General features: G+C 40.3%; 1 protein-coding gene across 1 annotated transcript in view; it reads right to left on the bottom strand.

The window, feature by feature from the left end:
- Nucleotides 1-3,074: 3,074 nt before the first annotated feature.
- Nucleotides 3,075-25,790, bottom strand: part of LOC104959637 (metabotropic glutamate receptor 5-like) — a 59,379-nt gene continuing 36,663 nt past the window's right edge. The window contains exons 6-17 of the mRNA XM_010787541.1: nt 24,709-24,944; nt 23,948-24,069; nt 23,057-23,181; nt 22,769-22,937; nt 22,385-22,511; nt 18,946-19,063; nt 18,059-18,245; nt 17,049-17,207; nt 16,402-16,527; nt 15,723-15,905; nt 13,727-13,893; nt 3,075-11,637 (exon numbers count right to left, since the gene is read on the bottom strand). Of these exons, the coding sequence (XP_010785843.1) occupies nt 10,557-11,637; nt 13,727-13,893; nt 15,723-15,905; nt 16,402-16,527; nt 17,049-17,207; nt 18,059-18,245; nt 18,946-19,063; nt 22,385-22,511; nt 22,769-22,937; nt 23,057-23,181; nt 23,948-24,069; nt 24,709-24,944 (2,800 nt within the window). The 3' untranslated portion in view covers nt 3,075-10,556. The remainder of the gene's footprint in view (nt 11,638-13,726; nt 13,894-15,722; nt 15,906-16,401; nt 16,528-17,048; nt 17,208-18,058; nt 18,246-18,945; nt 19,064-22,384; nt 22,512-22,768; nt 22,938-23,056; nt 23,182-23,947; nt 24,070-24,708; nt 24,945-25,790) is intronic.

Raw genomic sequence — 25,790 nt, forward strand, 5'->3', positions numbered from 1 at the left:
CGCTAGAATTTGAAAATACACAGCCGAAAAAAATCTGCCTCGTCCTTCAGACCAGGGGTTCCCAACCTTTTTTCCCAAGAGCCCCCCCAAATGACTCCTGTTGGAAGTTGCGCAACAGCGGTAATTAAAGTTTCAAAGTCTCAAAATGCTACAACTACTGTCACAAACTGGATGAATGTGAAGTATTTTGTTAAAGGAGGATGAAAGCGTAATTAAGGAGCGCTATTGGAGTGACTTTGATGGTTATTGGACTCAGGATTCATTCAGTTGGATTCCCGCTGCATGAAGAAATGAAAAGGACAGCGCAAGTGGAAACAATTCACAAAGGGATTAAACCGTTTAAAACACATGCTCAAAGTAAGCCGGATTTTGCCGATGTGTTTATGTGGATTCAAAAGTCGTAAATAATCTGCAAAATGGAGGAGACCGATCTGATCGGAGCAACTGTGACAAATAATCCATGTTTTAAAAATGCGCTTATCCAGACAAGCCTGGTTTGGACACTTTGCGGGCAGAAGAAACATTTCTATTAAAGAAAGAATTATACATTTCTGTCTTTTTATGCCTTTAATACTAACTTGAATTTTTATTAAAATTAATTAATCAATTATTGTTTTATATTTTATTGTAATGTAGAGACAAGGCTTTTAGTGACAATCGTGTATTGCCTTACAATTATATGTAAAAAAAAAAAATGTAAAAGAAAAAAAAAGTCTAAATATGATATTTGGCCTCAAATCATCTGAGGCCTGGCGCGCCCCCTGCCCCTAGGTTGGGAACCACTGCACCAGTGTTCTTTGTAACCAAATATCTCCCAGAGGGGCGTGGGGAGTGGCTCCTTATTTTCATCTAAAGTAAAAGACAGAGAATCAGGGAACAGAGAAACAGGGCTGAAACAGAGAGGATTATGGGTAATGCTGCAATGATCTGTTTGGTCTTTCAAGCCAAACACCTCACAGACATTTGTATATATCTGAGACCTATAATATATTGATGAAAAACAGTATAATAGGGGACCTTTCAGTCAATAAATGCTCCTCAAGAGATACAAAAACACAAAAGCAGTGAATAACACAAGAGAAAACTGAAATAAAAAGTGACTAAACTTGATCTGTCATGCATTTTTGTATTCTCTCCTTTCCTCTCAGTACTTCCAACTTGTATGGTTTGGTTTCTTGTGCACAAAACACTCACAAAAGGTCAGGATCTCTAACAAGCGTTAGGCAATACAGAGCTTGTCAACCTGTTTACATCCCTATTCAATAGTTTTCTTGATTAACTGATTTCAGGTCCATAGTATACATTTTTTAGCATTAAGTCAATAAATGCTTCTCAAGAGATAAAAACATAAACGGTGTGAACGCCACAAGAGAAAAAATAAAAATAAATGATGCACTCATGATACATGAATAAACCCACCTGTGATGAGCAGAGCTGATCAATGTGTTTGTGAACATTTTACCACCCAAATTGTATCCATAAGTGACAAACCAATTTATACCTGCTGCCTTTTATTTGTTTCTCTTTTTGTCGTATTTCTGCCATTTGCTCATTGCCTCTTTATCCTTTCCATTTACTTGAATGGCGAGTAATTTGCGACAATTTGGCGATTTTATTTTGGAGAGAGCAATGTCTGCACTGAGAGGTGTAGAAAGAGAAATACAAGGGAAATAAACGAGGGTGAAGTGGGGAGACGACAAGGTGATGAGGATAGAGAATGAAAGACTTCACGGCTCTGATCTGTATGCATTCACCTAAATTGAATGTTTTGGGGCTGATTCAAAGCGTGTCTCTCGCTCACAGTGGCTGGTGAGGAGATGCAGGAGAGAGTGAATATCACAGGAGCTTTCGAGGTGCTGTCTCGCCGTTTCCACTGACTGGTTTCAACAGGGCAGACACTCAGACTGCAGGACTCATCTATTGTGGGCGAGGAAACTGGGAGTTTGTCCAACAACTGGATGAAATGAAACCAATGGAGACTGAAAACTATAGGCTAGAAAAACGTTTTGTTCTCCAGACCTGAACCCTAAGGGCTCTGTTTTAGATCAACAACTTCTAACTTGTGCATGATTGTTGCTATGACGATCAGATACATACGGATTGGTTTGGTTCCATGTATGTATCATTTTTGCAAGATATCTACTCATACTTGCCAACCTTGAGACCATAGACTGTATAAAGCTTGAGACCCCAGAAATCGGGAGCATTTCAAAACCGGGGGGGGGCTCAGATTTTCAACCAAACAAACAATGGTGTAGCTGTATTAAAGTCCGAGTGGAAACACTCCTGAGTAAATCAGATTTTTTCAGAAATCGGGAAAAATGCGGGAGAAATATGACCTCGGGAGGAAACCGGGAGAGGGCAGTGAAATCGGCAGTCTCCCGCGAAAATCGGGAGGGTTGGCAAGTATGTATCTACTGTACATTTTTTTTTAAATTTAAATCTAAGCTCACTTTGAGGATCTTATTTTACACAAATGTTTTTTTATTTAATGTGATTTGCTGTTTATTAGGGTCAAAATCGGTGCAAATCCTAAATAACAAGATATTCTGTATTCATTTATTATACATTTGCCGTGTACAATAGTTTATATTACTGTATTATTTTCAATGTCGTCAGTTTTTAACACATTTGTTCTACAACAAAACTCATAGGTATCTTTGTAATAATGTTGCAGGGATCACTTGCAATCTATAATCATTCAACATTCCTGTGTAGTAGATATATTACAGTATTATGTAAAGTCTGGTTTAGTTATGTGAAGATTAACTGGTGATTTTGACGCAGGATCAAAAGCTTGATGAGTAGGCCTATAGTCAAAGATGGGTGTTGGATGTTCGGCATGTTGGTACACAAGGTTTGTATTCAAAGTGTTGCAACGTAGCTTTTATATAAAGATTGAATAAAAAGATGGAAAGACAAGGTCAATCATAGTTTTTTTAATAATGATTTCAATAAGGATTCAAAGTTACTTTGTAGTCGACTTACACAATGATTTATCAACTGCAAAACAAATTAATCAAATAGCAAAAACCCTTTCCTTTTCCCCTCCCCCCCCCCCACACACCATATCCCACTTCCTGTCTGACTCCACATCACTGCTGCACGGTCACAGTGACTGAAGGGTCCCAGAAATGTTGTGTTACATCCCAGTAAGAAAGAAAAAATGTCATCATGAAGAGCTGTGAGTTAGACTTAATGAATGCCCTGTGATTTTTTTTTGTTCCATTTTTGTTCCGCTCAGTGTGTGGGCGCTTCACCGAGTCAAACTATAGTGACTTTTAAAAATCCACCTGGTAATGCCAGCGTGTGGTGGGAGCACAGTGTGTTCACAGAGCGGAGTATCGCTCAACAAAAGATATAATTCATGTGTTCCCTTACCATACAGTCTTAGTTACTCCCTGGTATGTACAGGAAGCTACCTGATGCTCTTCTGAAATGTAGTTTCCCTGTTCCTCCTTTTCACAGGCTTCTTCTCAGATCCCATTGATGCATCTGCACTCCCTGCCTGGCCGTATCAAAATATTTAATTTATTTAAAAATATTTATAAATAGATGTACCCACAACTGTGCACTAGTTGATGAGGCCTTCATTCTGGGTAAATAAGTGGATTTATTGTCTATAGTTATATAATGTGCTTTTATTGCTCCAAAACAACTGAACACATAAGATAAAACCAAATGACCAAATGTGAACTCTTGCTGTTCTAAAAACCTCCTTACGCCTATCCTTATGGTGTTTATTGATAAACAAGAACACTGTATTGATGTATCAAAAGCACAGGGAGCCCACTCTCCTTTCTCTTTATTGTTCCCAATGGCATTAGCGAAGCCCAAAGAGTTGGCTTCACAGGCATCGCCGGGGGCCAATTTAGATCAAGATTCATTAATTGGGAGATGAGAAGAACCGTGTTTGGCTAGAACTGTTCTTGTTCCTCGCTGCCAGGTCTGTGGGGAACCTCCAAAAAGGCTGTGAACGAGGCCCAGGAGTCAGTGACAAAACAATGTGAAATCCAGTTTGGATCCCATTTAGTTAGCAAAGCTTTCTGGTAGAAAAACATCTAATCTAGTTTTGTACGTCTAAAGCTAATTTGGCAAAAACAGAGATTGAACATAAAATCTGCCTGAAGTTTACAACCCCCACTAAAAAGCCACTTAGAAACAATCTGTATTCCCCAAACAGCTGGATCCATAGTGAAAATATTAAATGGAGAGTCAAATATCCAAATATAAAACCATCTTCCATTATCACACCAATACAAAGCATCAAATGACATTCTAGTTCTGAACATCAGAGAAAAAAAACACAAAAAACAAAACTTTAAAAAAAAAGGTAATGTTCATTAAAACGATCAAATGTCCCTGAGGGTGGATAAACACTACAACGCTTCATTTAGTAATACATTTAATCCGTATCACATTTACAAGATGTTGACTTTGTTAAACGGCTTGTGAAAAAAATATACATTTTAATATATTTATGTAGATATCACTTTAGTTGAATCATATATCAGCAGTGTTTATCCACCCCCCCTGAAATAAGAAGAGGATAGAAAGTTGGCACTGAGTGGAGGAGCGTTGATGAAACACATCTGGGGATGCGCTGCAATTCAAGCCCTATTTCTTTCAAATAAATAAAGACTTTTATCATAGAATTCCGTTTTAGTAAGTCATTTTATGGAGTGAATGCTAAATGAATATAGAAAAAAAATTACATTCTTCATTCATTACAGGGAATTCAGCTCGCCCCGCTTCCCTTCAATGACGTTTATGGAAGCCCGTCATCATTTTCTTTTGATCAAAACTAAGCCTAAACTAACCGCTTCCAATGCTTGGGTTGTAAACAGACTGGAAAACAACACAGCGCCTTCATTTATATGCAGATGGGCTGCCTTTGTCAAGAATAAAACTAGTTTAGGCTCCTGAAAAAAACTAAACATGAACGTTAACTTAGATGCTTGTAAAACGTCACAAGGACTGAAGTCACTCATTAAACACGATCAGCAGTACGAATGTAAACATCACTTCTAGGCAGCATTCATCTCCTTATTGATACCTCTAACACTAATGAAAATAGGATCTATTTAAAATGTTGAGCGGGGGGGCATTAATAGAGTTTTTGTCCAGAGCAGAAATCCAAACATGATAATCTATGAAGAATATAAAAACCATGTTCTCTGAAAGAAAGACTTTCTCCCATCCCCCATCATGCCCCGCAAGGACAACTCTGCGTTATATGGTGCAATATCACAGCTCGTTTTGGTTTAACCCTCTAATAAATATATTACTAACCATCAATACACAATACTGTAAATTCTGCATCTTGCCAGCTATGTATGCAAAACAATAATGCCATAAAGACACTCACAGACCTGCTTAATAATTCAACATCCTCATAAATCCTAAAACCAGATAAATACGTACACAAACTCTTCTCTCTTATCAATATAATACAAACATAATCTCTTATAACACAACTCCTTCTCCTCTGCAATATATAACATACACTGATGGCCTAAAATGATTTTACGCTATTGACTGAGGGAAAGACCGCTTATCAAAAAACACATGCTCTTTACTCCGTTATAAAAAGCAACATTCAAATCATCGGCTTCGCACAACTTACAAAAACACTGTTGATGATTTTTGATGAGCTGTCAACTCTCGGGCAACAAGGTAGATTAAACCGGCTGCAGCCAAAGTAGATTCCTTTGATTAAAAAATGGGTAAAGTTCCTCTGTTTTTGGTTTTTATTTCAGATTTGCTATCAAATAATAACCCTAACTTTTAAATTACCCATATTTTTAACCAAAATTCACTCTTGGGGATGCGTACCGTTAGTATTTCAGTCATCAAATTCTTTAGATTTTGTGATTTACTTATTCCATTAATGCTGTTAAAAATGTAAGAAACTATTTGTGAGCTTTACCAAATGACACTCACAAAGGTCTGCATCATGACACATCATAATCATTCTGTAAGAGCCTTTGACAGTACTGAGAAGAAACGAAGAGTCTCCATGCCAGCCCTGACAGAACATTCAACCATACGTCAGCATGGTGTTTACACAGTAAACATAGTCCTGTTTTCTGTAGCAAATCAGACAAATACTCGGCAGGGCGGGGGGGGGGATTGATTGACTGAAAAACTGCCTCCCTCGTCAGTAAATCAGCAATCTGCCAACCGATTCTGTTTTCTGCAATCCAAAACTAAATTACATTTAGAGCCCCATGATAAGTAAACAGTGTAAACTACATGACCTTGTGTTTATTGTTTTCCTCCCATCAGTAGATGCGCATGTCTGGATTACAAGTGTTTTTGAGCGCAGGGATTAATAATCCAATTCTTTAGAGTGCATTTATGTAAAATAACATAGTTTTGAGGAAAAAAATCAGGAGATCATCTTAGATTTTACTCATCATGTTTTGGCGAGTACATTAGGGGAAATAAATATAACTGACATTAAACCCAATTAATATGAGTGGAATCTTTTTTTCAACCTTGAGGTCAAATGTTAAGTGATAGTTAGTTTTAGGGCAGAAAGCAAAATGGCTTGACTTGCTTTTATTTAAAAAAGGGACCATTAGAGGCATTTGTCAAGGAAAATGTTTGAAAGCTCACCAGGTGTTGAAAGCACTAAAAAGATTGGATTCAGATGAAAGAGGGTCTGAAATGTAATTTGGTCAAAACGCTAGATAGCATTTATATTTCTCTATGACCTTATGCTGACCTAACAATTCAATGCCTGCATTATTTCTTCACACCAAATATCCAAGGCCATGACTCGGTGCTTTTTCAAACTGTAATTTTGTAAAAAGCCTGCTGCACTCCTTTTTAATGATCGCTTGATTTTTATTAAAAGATGTCGTAGAACTGAGCCCTCAGTAGACTCAAGCAGTGATCCTGTCTTTTTCTGCCGAGGTAACACAGAGCTGTCAAGCCTAACCCAGAGGGGCTGATAAGATGCAGCTGAAGTGCTGAAGCAAGCTCCCTGCATGTTTCCACACTGCCAGTGACAGAAGCACACAAAGAAACTCCTTAGCGATAGCATCTGAGCTAGAGCGCTGGTTCACTTTCTGACAACAGGTCAGGACCTCGACGATTAAAATTAGTAGATGTAGAGGTAATGATGCACAGACAGCACTTTGAGACAAGAACCAATTTAGTCAACAATTAAGACCAGCAGTTCTCCTTTGGTGCTTTTATCTTTGTACATTTGTAACCCTCTCATGTGCAATTATCTCAGATGCTGATTATGGGACCCAATTCGTTTTTTTCCCTCATTTAAGATCCAAGCAGAAGTTTGTTGTGTTGCTCTGAGCTTTAGAGACATACTGGGGTTACTTTGAGGACAGGAGAATATATAAAATATGAGGACAGCAAAAAAGGGTAGCAACAATTATGGCACACACAACTCCTTGACTCTCTTTCAAACTGCAGCTCGTCTTCAGTGGATTGTAATCTGACTTAGACTGGACCAGAAACACACAGCAGTAGGAGAGGAACAACAAGTCTAAAGTGAGAGGATCACAATGGAAAAATAGGGAAGTTACGAGTTACTAAATGTATCCCTCAGAGATTACAGCAGGATGAAGAAGAACAATTGAAAACATTGTTTATGAAACCCTTCAGATGCGCACCTTGTATACGTGTGGTAAATATTGCTTCAACACTGGAAAATATGGAATATTTATATAGAAAATATCCAAAAACAATAGAAACAGTTTTACATTTATATTTTTAGAATTTTTTGTATGAAACCATTTATCTACCCACGAGCTAGTAATCTAGACCCTCCCTAACCCCTTTGGCACAATAATCATCGTAATATTAATCATTATTATATTGTTGAATTACAAGACATTTGAATAGGAATGGTCACTCACATATTAAGAGTAGTAACACAGTTTCTGTAGTCGTAACACACATTGGTACTGTATGATGTCATCACATAGTTCAAAAACATCTCTTTTTTCATTTTTTTTTTTCACCTTTGTTGATATGTAAATAGATTTACTTTCATCTGAAACAAAACAGAACTGTCTTTGCATGCCCTTATTATTTACAGAATCCCTTTTTCTGAGTTTGTTCTTGCTGGCTACTGTTAAGCAGAAATACTACACTCACAAGAGAAATGAGACCATGAACTGCATCTGCATCGTACAGCAGACGGACGAGAGAACACAGGCAACATGTTGGACAACTCATTTTGTTGTGATACAAACAGTTCAATCATTTTAAATGAGTCGGATATACTTTCGGGCAGATTGTATAAAATGTTGAAAAATGTTTGTGTCGTGTATCACAACCTTCTGACCCTTCGTTTTTTTTTTTCCGGAGGAGCTGTCACGAAGCCAAGGCCCCATTTCTCAAAAGCATCTTAGTGAATGCATCCATCGGCACATTTGATATCCCAGGACTACTCTGGGTACTCAGAAATTCTGTTGGCACATGTACTGTAAGAACGATATATTCCGTTGAAAGGCATATGTTTAAACACAAATCTTAAATAGCCAAACTAGACATTTAAGGTTTTGCAATCTTTCCAAGTTTGGTTCTGTTTATCCATCGACAGACATTTTTAGAAAAACATCTCAAATTGATTGAAAGTGTAAGTACCACTTGGATTTTGTCACTAGCAACATTTTACCAAATTAGTTAGTTTGACTTTGGAGACATTCTCATGAGGCCTTACTTTAAAGTAACAGATTGACATTTTTAATTTCTCTTTTTTCTGAGCGAGGAGAAAATCGATACAGCTCTCAAGTACGTCCATTCAATATGAGCCTCTTTCGTTGTTCTGCACCTATTTGTCTGACGGAGAAAACTAAAAAAGTATTTTCGGATGTGCAAGAGATGACCCTTGTAGAAGGTCTCCCAGCTTGAGTCTATCAAACTGTGGCCGCTAACACACGAGATGTTAGCAATTCCAGTTAGTCTCATTCAAAGCACCGTCTTCATTTAACAATGACCATTATGTCCTGCTGACAGATCGTTTAGAGAAAATGTCACGACTGGGATCCAAATGATAAATGTTCCCTTGTCAAATGTCATACACTAACTATAAACTACAAAGTCATATTTGGTAATAATCCAAGAGTTTATGACTAAGATGTTTATGTTCAAACAAGGCCTGGTCCTGTCAATCCCTCCTCTCGCTCGTTCTCGAGTCACAGACAGGGAGGTACAAAAGGTTTGGTCCCAACTGCTCCAGGAATCATTTAGAAAATATACATTCAAAACTTCTGAGGAAAACAAACTGGAAGAGTAGAAAATACTAAATGACTGGCGGGACAAAAGAAAGCAGCAGGAGAACGAGGAGAGGAGAAAAAAGCAATGTAAGGGGAACAGATTGGAGAGCTGGATGAATACAAAAAAAGCTCTGTTCTTCAGAGTAACATACAGTCTGGTATGTTAACACATTGCACTTCTGTCAGAAACGTGTAAGATTTTCTTTACCAAGAAAAATCCATATCTTCTCGTATATTTACAGTTTTTTTCCCTTAAATTGTATGCGTATATGTTGGCTCACGCCTATGTGTTTATGTTTACGTGTGTGTCAGCAAATAGCCTTTGTTTTGTCCGTACATGCTTTAGGAGTTTAATCTCACCATTAAACATACTCATGCACACATAGCACACTCACACACACACACAGACACACACTCCTCTCTAATTAGTTGATAGCCATAGAACCTTAAGGCCACTACCCAAACCTAACATATATGTAGCTCTAAACCATAGACTGTGCACAACAAGTGGATGTAGCTTTTTGGGTCTGAAAGGTGAAGCCAATGCAAAGGAGCCTAGAACCTTCTCAATTTCTAATATACAGCAGGGGTCAAAGTCCTCGAAATAATAAATCATTGCAATTCTATAGAAGTCTTTTAGAATATGACCTTAATCCTAATGATCTTAGTCGCTAATTTGAGGTCTTTCTCATTAAGGTACGATATTCAGTTTCTAAATGATGGTCCCATTTTGAGTAAAGTAGACGATAAAGTAAGGCATGCTTTAGGGCGACCTGTGGATCAGGGTAGAGACATAACAATGCGTTACCCTTTTGTCCAAAATTCTCACCTTTTACTCCAAAAAACACAAGATGATGACGGCCAAGATGCAGTACTCAAGGCTTCCACACGTTAGTCCACAAACCAAGTTTACCACTTCTTATATACAATCTATGCTCTAGAACTTCAAGAATGATTTTTGACTTTACAGACACTAAAACATCTCAAAGTCACTGTGGCCCTTTTTTTTTTGCAACTCTTCACGCCCCGCTTTTGATAAACTGCACTAAGAAAATACGACGTGGGCAAGCTTCTCATACTTGCATCTCAATGCAAACATGTAAACACAAACACTGCCGCAGCTTGGTGTCCTCATCAACCAGCTGTTCACGAATCCTTTACCACGACCCCTTTACTTCTAGTTTCACGTAAGGACGGATGGATTTCAGTGTTTCCATCCTCCAATACTCTTCACTCATATCAACCGTGTCGTTTTTTTGAGCACTCCTCTTCAAATCTGCGTTTTCTTCACATGAAAACTCTGCCTCACAGTGAGGATGAACTCTGGCTGTAGTTTCTGAGTGTCAGTCTACTGTACCTGGGCGAAGGGGGGGAGGGGGCTGGGGGGAGACACAGGCCTGTCTCTGAGATGAGCGAGCCACTGCTAGATCCCAGGGAATCGCGGAAAGGGGACGGCGGAGTCAAAGCAAAAAGCTCCTCTTCCAACTCGGCCCTCCTCAGAGGGGAGTGGGTGAGGCAGGGGATGAGGCCTCCTCGCATGGGGGAGAGAGAGGGGGAGGCCTGGCCAATGTGAGGCGGCAGGGGGTAAGATGAGTGAGGAATGGAGTGAACAGGACATCCGCTCCGGCCCGCCATGCTGGTCTCGACGGGGGGGAGGGGCTGGACGTCAGCATGGGTGGTGAGGGTCGGGGCCATCGGGATCTCCCGGGGCAACAGATAGGGGTCGGCTGGTGGAGGAGAGGGGGGGGGCTGCTTGTTGGAGTGCGAGTGCGTCGGAGAAGAGCACAACATCATGCTGTTGAGCTCCGTGATGTTGGCGGTGAAGCGGTTCACCACGCAGCTGATCTGATCCATCAGGGAGCTGGGATGCGGTGCCGGGTAATTGTCCAGAACAATCAGACGCCCGTCACTCCCCACCACCAGAGAGCCGCTGCTGGTAGGACCGCAACTGCTGCCCCCCCCGCTGCTCACGCTCCCCCCGCTGCAGATGCTGCTCGGGTAGTTAGGAACGCCAGTCATCGAGTGATCGTCCCCGACTCCGGCCCCTAGTCTCTGGCTGATGGTGCTGATGGGCGAGGGCGTCTGCGGCAGGTACGTGTTCGAGTAGCGCTCCTCCACCTCAGAGAGCTCGTACAGGGTCTTGTCGGTGACAGAGTCCTGATGAATGGACAGGGAAGACATGGAGGGGAGGGAGGGCAGAGGCATGTGTGGGGGCAGGTCACCCCCACCAAAGTAACGCTCCTCAGAGGTTTTGGAGAAGGGCTTGATGACGGCCGTCTGGTTGTTCTCCTTCTTCTTGATGTGGAAGGACAGCCGTTGCCACAGGTGGTTTCCGCGGTTACTGCTGCGCTCCGTCTGCGCCCAAGACACTGATTTACCGTTGGAGCTGGAGGGCAGCAGGGGAAAGAGAGAAAGAAAGAGGGGCTGTTTCTAGAGCTTCAAGGTAGATTTACGGTAGTCAGTTAATTAGCAGCTTATTGATTGTTTTGATGTTAATGTAATAAATGTAATTGGTTTTTGATTAAACGAACTTCATTTCCGATTATTGATGATATAAATAAGAAGGTGCACTCACTTCTATCTTATTCAGTTTGGATACATAAAAAAGTACATTTTGGATTTGCATGTCTGTGTTTTACAATTGACAACAGGTGATCACTGAACATTGTCTTCGTTTAAAAGCTCTACCTTTTGTCTTGCAAATGAGATTAACATACTGAGACAACATCATTGACTGTACACTTTCTTCAGAATAGATATGGTAGCTTTTTTAAATACTCTGCTCATATTTGTTTAAGAATCACATTGTTCATTATAATTGCTTGTTTATATGGATAACAAATCTAAAATAATACCTTTTAGTAGTAACCTGTTAGTTTGCGTCACTTATTCAAAAACTACAACAGCTAAAATAAACATAAAGCATTAACTGTGCCTGCTTTACATTAGTTCTTATTTATTATCCCACATGAGTAGTTTCATTTAATAGATACAAACATATTTAAATGAAGCCCTGACTCATCACAGAAAATCAGTTGGACTTCATTTGCATGTCATTTCATTGCAATTAATTTTCCCATTCAATTTTTTCCTGACAGTATGTTCTTCATTTGTCTTTGTCAGCTTCCCTCTTCCTGTCTCTGTTCTACCTACATCTTACCATTTTCTCCACTTCACATCAGTCACAGCACTCTCCCCTGCCTCCCCCCACTTTCCTTTCTCTCATCCCTTTGTCAGGTTAATTAGTGTGATTAATCTTTAGTGGAACTTCTGATTAAACCTCACACCACCGTGGCTGGTGTTGAAAAGAGCCTAAGTCACCCTGGGGAGACACACACATAGATAGACTCTGTATCACGCACACACACGCACATCCATATGCTGCACATGCCGACCTGCGCCTACACATACATCGTGCTGTGATATACTCGCTAAAAGACTCTCGGACAGAACGCTTTGGAGCCAAGCCAAAGCCTGACATGCCACCAACAGAAACACATGTTGCACATACTAAAGGAGCGCCTGATTGATCCTATCTTACATATATTGCAGCCATTTGAATGCCTGTTGAAAGTAAACCATGCACTCTTCAACAGTTCAAACATTTGGATGAGTCATCAGTCGAATATTTCATCTTCTTATATTTTTTTGAAGTACTTCTTCCATTTCCCCCCTGTTTCGCTGGTTTCATGTCTGTCTGCATCTGTTCAGACTACACAATGACAGCATCTCAAAGGCAACAGCTTCCAGCCCTGCACCGAGGAGAGAGACAGCCCTGCCAATTACCACCACCCACAGGGGAAGATAGGACCGTGGAAGAGAGGAATAAAAAGGAACCAGGATGGAAGAACTCCTGACATTTCTCATAACAGCGTGATTGAAATCTTGCTTGCCAAGCGGGGTGAACTCAAGTAACACGCTGACAAACGAAAATGTGTTCTTGTCTTTTTTCTCCCTTTTCATCCTGGGCAAGTGGCTGTGCGTCACTCCTTTTGTGTCCATTGATCGGTTCCCTGTCGCTGTAGATGGCTTGCGGATGGCCTTCAGCTGGGTGTATGTTATTATGTCCCGCATTTTAGCCGTATTCCTTGAGCCATTTCTTCTTCTTGTCTGATTATACCATCAATTCTGATTTTTATTTTCTCTCCCCATCCTCACAATTTTCTCCTCACCCTCCCTTCCTTAGCACACCTTGCTTTGCCATGTCTCTATTAGGCAATTGTCTACAGTTCATGTAAGGGTCACAGGAACAGTCAAGCAGACTCTGGGGAGTTCAGAGAATCAATCTCCCAGACACACACACTAACACACGCACTATAAGTAGTCTGAAGAGTGGGGCTATTACAGAAATGGTACCTTGGACTGTAACTACGCAGTAACCTGGCATTAACCTGCCGAATGAGGCCCTTGTGTACACAAAATCACTACCACACAAAAACAAAGACACACACACAGACACACACACACAGACGTACCTGAGATTCTCTGCAGTAGAGCCCTTACGTTTCCACAGATTAACCATACTCGAAGAACGGCTGGCGGCTGAGGAAGATTTGCCGTCGCCCACGTGCATGCGCACCACTGTGCTCGTGGTAAAGGCACTGCGCACGTTACGCTCTGGTTTGGCTAGAATGATGTACACCTGTTGTGAAATAAAACATTATTTCATTATCCTTATAAAGCAAAATGTTTCTAAAAAGAGAACACTGAATTCAATAATGTAAAGAAAGAGCAAATACCAACATCAAGCCATCTGTTTTTGGTTGTAATTTGTTTGTTTGAGAGTCAAGTCATGAACTCCGTGATGGCTTACCTTGTTTATGTACAGCTCTTATAAAAAGACAATCCTCAAAAGAAGCTGCAGCTAATTGTTCATAATGATTGTTATTCTGCTGTTGTTTTAGCACCAACGTTGCCCTTGAAGCATCAAGAGGATTACCCGCTACTACTGGAGTAGTTTGGATAAACATAATATTATTCTAGATCAGGGGTGGGGAACCTTTTTCCTCTCAAGGGCCATTTCAATTTTTTCAACATCCTCAGAGGGCCGTACAAATTATTGACCTCTGCTTAAAAATACTAAAATCACAGCCAATTCATTTGGCCTTTCTTTCATGCTGTGCAAAGAAAAAACAACCTCTTAATCCAGATATTTTACCAATGCATGACTCGCGTATTCACGTGCACGGTTGTGGCATGACCACCAAAACAGAAAGATATGGACACAAGATGTGTGCAAATGTATTTAGTTTCCTATCCATGTGGACATGATTTAAGTGGTGGGGGACCTAACCTCCGCGGGGCATGCTCCCCCGGGAAGATTTTGTTTTTTAATGTTGAAGTTAAAAGCATCAATCTGGTGCACTTTGAGAGCAACATCAGGAGATCTATGGATACCTCTCTCAACACCCATATGAAACAGAACTGTAAGCAGATAAAAAAATTTATATGGATATTTTACAAATCGCTCCTTTTTCAAACTGTATTCTTGTTTATTAATAACGACTTTTTTTACTGTCATATAGTATTTTATACCTGTTTACTTTATTCTCTTATTTTTTTATAACTATAATGATCATATAAAGACGTGCCTTTACCTCACTGGTTGGAGAAAAAGCTTCTTATATTCGTTTGCATAGCTAGCTAACCAGATGCTAATAACAACAAAGTTATTGATCAGTATGACAGATGAACAGATCGCCACTGGGCTTTCAACTAAAGACACAGACACGCAAAAACTGCGGCATGTGTACAGCTCCTTATAGGTACTGCAATTAATGAATTGCCGGATCTGGTGCTCTCTGTCAGAACTGCACCCCTATCAAACGAGACATAATACCACGTGATGACACGTTAGGCTCCTGTTGTGTTCAAGGACCCTGAACTTGGCTAGGAAAAACAGGCACTCTCTTGTTTAATTTTTTTGCGTGTTCTTATAAATTATCTCGAGGGCCGTACCAAATTGTCTCGCGGGCCGTATACGGCCCGGAGGCCGGAGGTTCCCCACCACTGTTCTAGATGAACCCCTTTCACTTCAGTGCGGTTGGTGAAAATATCATTTAAAGTTTCTTACTCAATTATTTAAAAACTGATATTGAACAGTCATTTTCAATAACTTGGTGTGTACTGTGAGTGTTGCCCGTACATTCCCCCTCTAAGGACAGAGTGTACTGTGTGCACATTATGAAAACTTTCAGCAGGATGAATCTCAAATTCAATGTGTCCAGTTAAAACATTTGTTATTTCTTGGCTATAGTTACTATAAATACCATCATTAAATATACATTGTGTACTGATGTAGAATAATAACCAGTGTGTTTAAAGTTTGGACAGCTAACGGTGAGACAAACTGTATGTTCTGAGGCTTAGTTTAGGAAGACTGATGAAATACATAGATTTATATCAGTAAATGAGTGTACGGTATATACAGTATATATATGTAGAAACTGTGTTTTTTAGCTATAGCCTTACCTTGGGTACGAACATGCAGCACAGCGCCACGGTGGCACTGAGGCTGACACTGAAGCACATGGTGATAATTTTGTAGTTAGAGCCAAAGTAGATGGGTACGAAGGCCAGCCATATAATACAGGTGGTGTACATGGTAAAGGCTATGTACTTAGCCTCGTTGAAATTAGCTGGGACGTTGCGGGTCTGGGAGAGAGGGACAGAGTCAGAGAGAAAGTTTCATTTTTAAACATTGTTGAATCATTTGGGTATTATGCCTTCAATAAGGGAAACATGAAACCAAAAAAGACACTGTTAGGGTTGATTAAAGGCCTTTGCATTATAAGAAAACACACTGCTAACCAGGTACCTTTGCTAACAAAAATAAATCTGCACCAACTATACCACTTTTTTTTTCTCTCCGTGGCTGTGTTCATAAACACGGTTAAACATTGACATCATAAAGTGTTCAATTTACTGCTGTTGAAAGTGGTAGAGTGCCAAACACAAACAACGGTTCAATTATTGCTTCCACAATCTGTCTGCACGACTTCTCTCATGTGAAGCAGCTTGAGGTAGTATGCAGGTTTCTACAAATAATAACATTTGCTTCAAACAACATTTTAAAACATGCTTTCTGACACTTTTGGAACTTTCAATTTAGATTAAATTACTTAAGTGTTAAAAACACTTCAGCAGGTACCTTGAAGGCATAGAAGGTGCAGCTGAGGATGAGCAGGCCATTGTATCCCAGCGGGGCAACCACGCCCAGGTTATTGGTGTTACAAATGAGGTTAACCTGGCGGATGCTGGGGTGGTCATGGATCACCTATTAGATATTAGAGGGGGGAAACAAGGCGGTGATTAAAGGCTTAACCAAGCTTTTACTACAATCACCATTTATGTTTTTACCACAAAACAGTTTGCAAATGTGTGTAAACATCTGCATTAAAATAAATGGTGGAAGAAATTAGCAAACTAACATTTCCATTTATTACACTGCCAACTTGAGATGTTCTACATTTTAAGTGTGAGCAGGAAAATAATTACAGAATTGCAGGATTGTTTGATTGCTTTAGATAAGAACAACACTATTATCTGGGATTCTCACATACCTGTTGATTTGCTAACTTAACTACTCATGTAACAGCCTCTAACAAAATAGTGATGAAATGGAAAGAAACTCGTGGAGAATTAAGGCCTCATTATGAGGAAACTTCTTAAAGTAATATTGGATCTACTTTATGTTTCCATCACTCTCATTTGTCTGTAAACCTGTTTTGATGACTTTCAACAAGGCACTCTTGTACTTATAATAAAGAAACAGACAGTGGCACACAGACAGCTCACCTCTGGTGGCTCCATGAGGAAGAGAGCCACGATGATGCCCAGCTGCAACAGTATGAGGAGGAAGGCAATGATGAGCTGAGCGCAGGCGGACATGAAGCGAGGTTTCTTTGTACAGATCTTCTTCTTGCTGCCTGCCAGAATCCGAGCAATGCGATTTGTCTAGGGTCAGAATGCAAACACCATTAGAACCCTTTGATGAAATATGCAATGAACACACTGTATCCTTGTTAGGGCAAACAGCTCTCTGTATTCTTACACTGCTGCCATTGACCTTGTGTAGACACACAGGTGAGAAACATTATAAATATTGCACACAGGAGTCAAAATCTGAAGCATACACTCAAGGTAAGCTCTTATTGGAATGCCATTGAAGTCACCTGCTATTTTTTTAATCCTAACTCCCTGTTCCCAAAACCCTTTCTCCGTAAACCCCTCAGGACAGGGGCAGAATGAACCTGTGCCCTGCATCTGATTTAATGCAGCACATCAACCCCACCATCAAAGGAATGACAATCTGTCGTATCAGGGGACTATGGCCCCTATTTCTCTCTGATTAGGTCCACCGTCTCTAACATGTCAAGCTGTTACCCATTGAAGATTGATGACAGAAGCATGTTATCATCATCCAATTTACTTTATACTAACCAGGTGTATGGCTGGGGACCCAAGGACGTGCTGTGTTGAATTTGGAGCAATTTGTCATCATCATGATCATCAACAGCAGCCCTTTCACAAGGCCACTCATTGACTGCTGTTCGCTTTTGCTGTTTCATTCTGGATATACTAACATTACAACCAAACACCTCCCTGGACTCAAAAAGCAACGAGCGGTTCTCAACAATGCTGCAAACAGCACTTCAGGCGGCCAAGCTGTCATCTTGTTCAGAATTGCCATCTCACTAGTGAATCTAATGACAGGGGTACTCCAAGACCTTAGAGGTAATTCCTTTAGCCCTTCACCCTACATCTTGTACTCATTTCACAAATTCTTAAATCAATCTTTGGAGTACCTTGGTGACGAGTGCAGAGTAGCTCATGGCAGGTGACAGGCCTATTCCCAGCCGTTGGAGGTAGCAGTGGACTACATGGGGTTTGGTAATGAGGCTGAAGGTACACAGGTACCCCATGCAGATCCCTGCCAGTATGATGTAGCACAGCTCCCGACTGGAAGATTTCACTACTGGGGTGTCCCGGAACCTGAACACATTCAGAAAAACAAATACGTGCAGAAACGTCAGTCAGGAGATGCAGAAAAACACTATTTATACAAATCATTTTAAACACAGCAAAACAACACAGCAAGAAAATGGTAAGACAAGAACGTGCAAAACTGTAACAGTGAAAAAATCACTAGAGATATTTAGGGATAGGTTTTTCTCTCAGTATGCTCAACACAATTATCATACATTATATGCAGCAGAGAGGATTCATATTACCTCAAGCAAAAACTAATATGATACAGAAAACGGCCACGTACAGAGCCATGGTCAGTGGGAATTCAATGCCGGTGCATATTACTCAAGGGAATACTATAGATCGGGTCAAACTTTCGTAAAAACAATATCTTGATTTCAGAAATTATAATTGAACTGTATGTGTTTATGTTGAAATTATTATATTGTTTTGTGTTTGTGGCTTGATGACGATCAAAAGGGTGATCATTTTTGTTTTCACTTGACTGTACTTGACTGTTATTTACATGAGTTTTGTTTGTTTAGGTGTTTATATGGATTGCGTGTCACTGTGTGTTTTACTGTGTGTGTGTGGACCCCATGAAGAAAAAAGACAAGACAAAGTGCAAAGAGTGAATGTAAAGTGTGTATTTGTGTTGAGTATAGCACTGTTTGCATTGTTCCACTCACTTCATATTTTCTATGAGAGATGACGGATGTATTACCTGATGAAGACTGCAGTGACAAAGAATGTGAACATGAGCCCGAGGCAGGCGAAGACCACAGCAGCTATCGGTTCAGGGTCTCCCCACCGCAGGTACTCCACTGGGATGGGGTCACAGCCTGGGGATAGAAGAACGGGGGAGATGCAGTTAACACAAAATTCATTAAAGACTTTTTTTGATTTTATTTAATCGTTTATTTGAAGAGGGACAATGCACATTGGTGAACATTTAAAACAAATAATGCTTTAAAACGTAAACATGCCGGATTTTAGCTGTGAGCTCATTTCCATCCGTAGTCCCTCACATACAACATTTAAGAACATGACATTTATATACATAGCAAAAATAAATACATGATATATATAGAAATTGTAATATATAGAATTTTGTATTCATTGGGATAAACCCCTTGAGATGCACCATCTTGTTTTCAAGGGGGTCCCGACAATGGCAACAACGTACAGACATACATAAACAAAAAGACAAAATGCAAAACATGACACACAAGACAATATGCAGAAAGAGCATGAGCTCTTTCATTGCAATTATTATCATTACATTATTATTTCATTTCATACAAGCTTTAACCACATGGCAGTACAAAGTAGCAGCTGATGTTGGTAAAGCCCAGCCAGCAGATCTTGATCTTTAGGTAAGATTGCCATTATTTCATAACTCTTAATTCGTTTAACTTACATTTTCCTTTTATATATATTTAGTTGTTATTATTTTGGAAGGAATCCGCTATTGGAACACACATATATTATTCAGCATAATGTTGATCATAATAAACTTTTGCTCTCTGATTGAAGGTTTCACTTTTAACCCTTACCCTACTTCACATCATCATTTGACCTTACAACACACCTCAGTTGTCCACACTTTCTTTCTTATCCCTCACTCTGTGTCTATTTCTCCCTTCTTCTCATTCAATCATTGTCTCAGTTTCCTGTCTTTTTTTGTAATGGCTTATCCATCATTCTGTCCCTCTCTTTCCTCCACCCATTATCTCCCTTATCTCCCTTGATCCTCATCCCTCTCTTCTTCCTCCCTAATTCTCTCCCTCCCTTCATCTATGCCTCCCTCCTAGGCAAGGAGATAAAAGCGTCATTAATTATAGGGACAGTTCTAATTATGAACCATCTTAATTCTTGCCCAAATGATCTGGCTGGTTGGTCTAGACATTATGTAGCAGCAGAGACGCACGTAGACTTTCTCTCAATCTTCTGTCCATGTACATCTTCAATTGTTTCCTCTCCGCCTTACTGTCTCTCTTTGTCCCTCTCACAGACAAATACACATGCAGGCATGTACACACACCTGTTTGTACAATACTGCACATCTCAGAGAGTTAAAGAGGCACTACACAAGACTTAAGTAATTTAATGAGATTGTTTTTAACACAGTCAATAACGTTTATCAAATCAGTGAAGTGGTTAGGTCTTGGGACATAAACAACAGCCCTAATGGCTAGGGAGCCAAGGGGATGGAAACAAACAGACAGAAACTAATTCAACCACCCTGCAGAGGATGTGGCTCACTTGCAGGCTTTTTAAGACCGGATGAAATCTATGTCATCTAAAACAGTGTGTGTGCAAAACAGAATAATCCATACTACGATTTCCATCTGTGACAGCGCAGTTGGTATTGTATTTACTTTTTTGAGTCTGTGTGTGTCATCATTGCGATTAAATAGTTTGATAACAGATATTTTATTTGTTGTTATTTATTCTTTTTTTGGTCAGATTTTGGTCACAAACGTGAAAAATGCAGTCATAAATCTTGACAGTCTAAAATTGAAAAATCAAGACAAAGTAATGAAGGAAGTAGGGGTGTAAAAGGGGCATTGTGGCTGAAGTGATCCCATTGCAATATTGTATCAAATAAAGACATACAGAACATAAACCATACGTAATCACAAGAAAATCACAGGTCTGATTCCCTTTTTATTTAAGGAATTACTTGTATGTAAATGCTACTGTTCAACATTATGTTTAAGTGCTTTGTTACTACTTTAATATAAACCATATTTAAGAGAGAAGGGCTACACTCTGTCCTGCCTAACAATGAGCTGTGAGGACCACCCATCCGTGAAAATGTAAAGGAGGAAACTTGCTGAGAATTTAGCTCCGATTAATCTGGCCCACATAAATCTTGATGTTAGGGCCGAACATCCCAGAACAGTGTTTTCCTCAAGGGTTTTCTCAGAGCAGTCGAAAAGCATCGGCTAGTGGATTTTAATACTTAATTAGTTCACGAACCTTCTGTTGTGTTTGACCCTAAGCCAAACTGTTTGGAGGGTTCAGTCAATAAAAAGTTTTGAGGCAAACTCCTCTCAGACTCAAACTGTGGAACTTTACCGATCAGTGAAGAGGCTCAAATCCCAAAGCTAATCCTCCTTTTTCTGCTCCTTTCAAACTCCCTGGCTGCTGCTTCTGTCAGAGCCTCCATTAATCTCCATCTCTCTTTTAGATTCACTTTGTTCTTCTCTTTATGTTCCTAAGTCACTTTTCCCTCCCTCTTTTTTTCTTGTGTTTGCTCTATTGCTGTCGCCAAAACTCTCCATTGCTTTCTATGGTTTTCACAAACACTGCACATCTGTCCCTTCCAGCTGAGCTCTCTCTCTCTCTCCTCTGTTCTGTCTCTCTCTCGTTCCTTTGGCCTGAGGGAGAGAGATCAAAATGTATGCTGGAGGAACAGGGCAAGCAGTTTGTTTACACCTCATTATTACTGTTCCATACTGTATAGCCCCACTGGGGGACAAGCAGCACTTATTGTTAATGAAATGAGTCGCGCACACACAACGTAATAAACTGTTAACCCCAATCACTCATTTCTTTATCTCCGTTCTTTTTTCACTGTCAATTTTCTCACCGGTTGGCTCTCTGTTTTAGTTTAAGGATGCTTCTCTTTCTGGCAGTGAAGCTCAATCTGAATTTTCAGCAGGGCTCGATTCATGTTTTAACCATGGGGCATGGTGATCAGATAGCAAGCGGTATAATGAGAAGCTGAAAGCAAGGCAATATTCAAACGCTTCGTACGCAATGGAGGGGACATTTATTTTCATGGCAACTGAAGAGCATGTGCAGTGAAAGCTGCTCTTGATGAAGAATAACTAAAACATTCGACCACGTTGGTAACAAATGAAAGGGATGAGGAAGAGGGACTAGAGGGGAAGGAATGAGAGAGGAAAGAGCTTTTGTAACTGGTGCAGAACTTACTGTACAATATGCAGTGATAAGGGAAAGCACCACTTTATCATCTAATTCTACTTGGCATCTTTTGTTCTCTGACCCTATACACACACACATGCAAATAATGTAGCTTCATGTGCTCATTGCACCATTTCAATTCAAGTATTCTCTTTGCCAAGTAAATATTTCTCTGAGTTAGCACTTGGATGTTATGAATAAATATGCAGAAACACATAGAGACTGACCTGTGAGGTCAAAGGTCGGCCAGGAGCCCAGTTCACAGGCTCGGCAGGTGTACTCGTCGAACACAAACTCATTTTCTTTACAGGGAGTGCACGTCCAGCAGCAGCTCACCTCCCCTTTACGGATCACCTGGAGGGGACAGATGCAAAATGTCTTCAGTACCTTTGTACACGCTGGGAACCCTCGTGCACCAGCCACTGTGTTACATGGAGTCTTTTATTATTCATTATGACAATTTCATTTAATGTCATTTTAATTCATTTGAAATAGGTAGTAAAATATGTGTAATCTATTCCAACAAAGACAATTTATTGTGTGTGGTCAAGCTCCAAGGCAGAGTGCTGGACTCACAGCATTGCCTGCAGTTACCTTAGCAAAGTTCTTACCTTTATCTGTGCTTTGTCACAGGGTTCACTGCAGACTGACTTGATGATGCCTTCCTTGTTGGGCCAGATTTCATCATCATCTATCTTCAAGCCTCTGTTGTCCCAACTGCCAACATTAATATAGTCATAGTAGTCCTTCCCCATCTTCTTGAAGTTCATTATTTCGTACCTGTGGATGGAAAGTTTCACATACAGGTTTCATTCAACACATTAAAACCCACATGTCGTGTCATACCCAGCAAGCCAAAAGACCAGACACAAAATAAATCGATGGGATTAACCGCATACCTGCCAGGTGAGTCTCCATTCTTATCAAATAAGATTCCCTCTCCTGACACTCCGGTGAAGTTGGTTTTCATCAAGAAGTCTAGCAGCATAGAACCATCTATAGGTCGCATGGCATCACACAGGCCCTTAAAATACATAAGCAATCGTGTCATATCCAAAAAAAATGACCCACAGCTTAACAAATGGAATAGATGGATTTGTGTGTGCACAGAAGTAATGTTGATCAATGGACATTCCTGTTGATTTAATTGACATTTTAAGAACTGAATGGAAAAGCATATTAACACTAAAATATTACTCAAAACATGATTATTGGCCAGTTGGATTAACACATTAACATAATGATACATTTGAGTCAATACAAAGACTTGCATAGAAGGTGAATCCTCCCATGGAGTGTTATGAACATTGAAAAGTATAGAGGAGCAGGGTTTCTTCCATGACTGTCACATTCAGGCTAATAAGTGCCAAGCTGGATTATGTCATTTAGTCAAAACTTAGTCTGAAACATTTCAATAACCATGTCTGCAAGGGGAAAATCTCAAGTAGTTCCCAGAAAGGTTGGTCTATTATGGCCGAATTCAAGGATAAGCAGCACTGATGTATTTTTTCTTTGTTAGCTAAAATTGTCTAAAATGTTAGCTGTATCTAAAAATACAGAATAGTTTATGTGATCATCCAGGTTCCCATCTTACATTTTTTAAGTTGTGTGTACATGTATGGAGTCTGACAATTGGTCAAAAATGTCTGATGTGTGTAATAATGCAGCAACACCCAGCTAGTTCCTTTCTCTCCCCCCACCATTGTCCATTTCACCCCTTCCTCTCCCTTCTTTGTTTCCTTGTTTTGTCGTAGTCTGTCCCCCCACTCATCCATCAGAGCAGTACCTACCTGATAGCCTGGGCAGAGTGCCCGTTGCATGTTATGCAGGCCATATGCCATCGAGTAGATGGCATTTATGACAAACCCCATCTTGGTGTCCTGTGCATACTGCTGCCGAAGCGACTCTCGCTCTGCAACAAAATGGGAGGGGAGAGGGGAGGTTGGTGGGTGAGGAAGGATGGATAAAAGAGGCAGGTATATCAGAGAAACCCTTAATTTCCCTTCTAGTTAAATGAAAATCAGTGTGCTTTTTTTCCCCTCCTGACATCAAAGACCACTCTCATTCCTTTCTCATCGGACACCTCCCACCTCCTCATCTCATTTCTGTCTGCCTCTTTCTGTGTCCTGTTCATTTGTATTTCACGTCCCGTTTCATTAGAATACATGAGACATGACTTCCTTTGATTCAGCTCTCACACGCAGTTTTGCCTATGAATGGAGGGATTGAAAGGGAGAGAGAAAGATGGGGGGGTGACGAATACAAAGACATAAAGAGAGGGTGCACTCAGCCTCAAGGGATATCTCCAGATAAACCTGAAAGCTGTGTTCAACCATAAGGTGCGTGTGCGTTCAGCAGGTCTGTTCTAATGTTTTTTGCATTAATAGTAGCCATTATGAAAGCCTATAAAAATGCAGATTGTTAATGTAGCCTGTTATGTTGATGCAGCCTCTCTCCCTCTGTATCACTGTGGTCAACAGAAGTACAGTACAGCTGTAACTCAGAAACCCTTTGTCCACTGTCCTCGTTTGTGTTTTGCGTCTGTACTCACTGCCACAGGTGCGGTTGAATTTGTTGTTCTCCTGCGGGTGACCTTTAAGTCGACAGTGGAAACGATGCTGCCAGAACTCTGGAAACCAGGGGTTTCTGGGGTTGTTTTCTGGACGAAGTTTAAGGTAGTAATCATCAAACCATTTCACATCAGCCGACTGGAGCTTGATGGTAATGCCACCTGCTGCTTCCCTAACAAAACCATCTGTTACATCATACCGGTCGGCCCATCCATCACTGCAAGAAACACAAGGAGAGACAAAGCAGAAACGTTAACTCCATCGATTTAACGTGAAAGAAAAAAAAAACCCTGCTCAAATCAACATTTGCATAATTTCCCCGAATATGTATTGAAATCATTTGATCATACCAAAGTATTTATAGTTATGCTGCACAAGACATTTAGAGAACTCATTCGGGCATTTGATGCTTTTCAGACGTCATTCCATCAAGATGGAGGTGGAAATAGGTGGGAATTGTCTTTGTGATTTTTTCAGTCTATTGTAACTGAAGGTTGAATAATGAGGGTGACTCAATGGAAGTTTTTACTGCTCGGTAAAATCCTGCCAGAAGCAAACGCTTACACCTTATCTGATCTCCATTAATGCTTTCAGAGTCCCTGTTTGTTTGAGAGAGCCTCTATTATAAAAAGGAAGCCTCTGGCAGGTGTTTTGTCTGGGGAGTTTTCATAGTGCCAGCACCTATAGGATTTAACTAGTGGTTGAATTAAGAAAACTGATTAGCCGCTTCTATAGTACTTGAAAATTATAATGTAGTAGTGAAGATGAGTGGGTTTGCCTCTTGAGCCCATTACTGAAATGTCTCTTAAGAGCTGGACTTAGAGTACACAACTATGTAGGTGTGTGAGAGAGAGAGAGAGAGAGAGAGAGAGAGAGGGAGGGTGTGTGTGTGTGTGTGTGTGTGTGTGTGTGTGTGTGTGTGTGTGTGTGTGTGTGTGTGTGTGTGTGTGTGTGTGTGTGTGTGTGTGTGTGAACAGCTTTCCATTTGTGTCTACCTTTTTATTTGTATTTATGTCGTTCTTCTCGTCACCCTCTGCCTCTAAGCAGTTGTCATAAATCATGG

This window comes from Notothenia coriiceps, unplaced genomic scaffold, assembly GCF_000735185.1.
Source record: "Notothenia coriiceps isolate Sejong01 unplaced genomic scaffold, NC01 NC01_scaffold00030626, whole genome shotgun sequence".
NCBI lineage: Eukaryota > Metazoa > Chordata > Actinopteri > Perciformes > Nototheniidae > Notothenia > Notothenia coriiceps.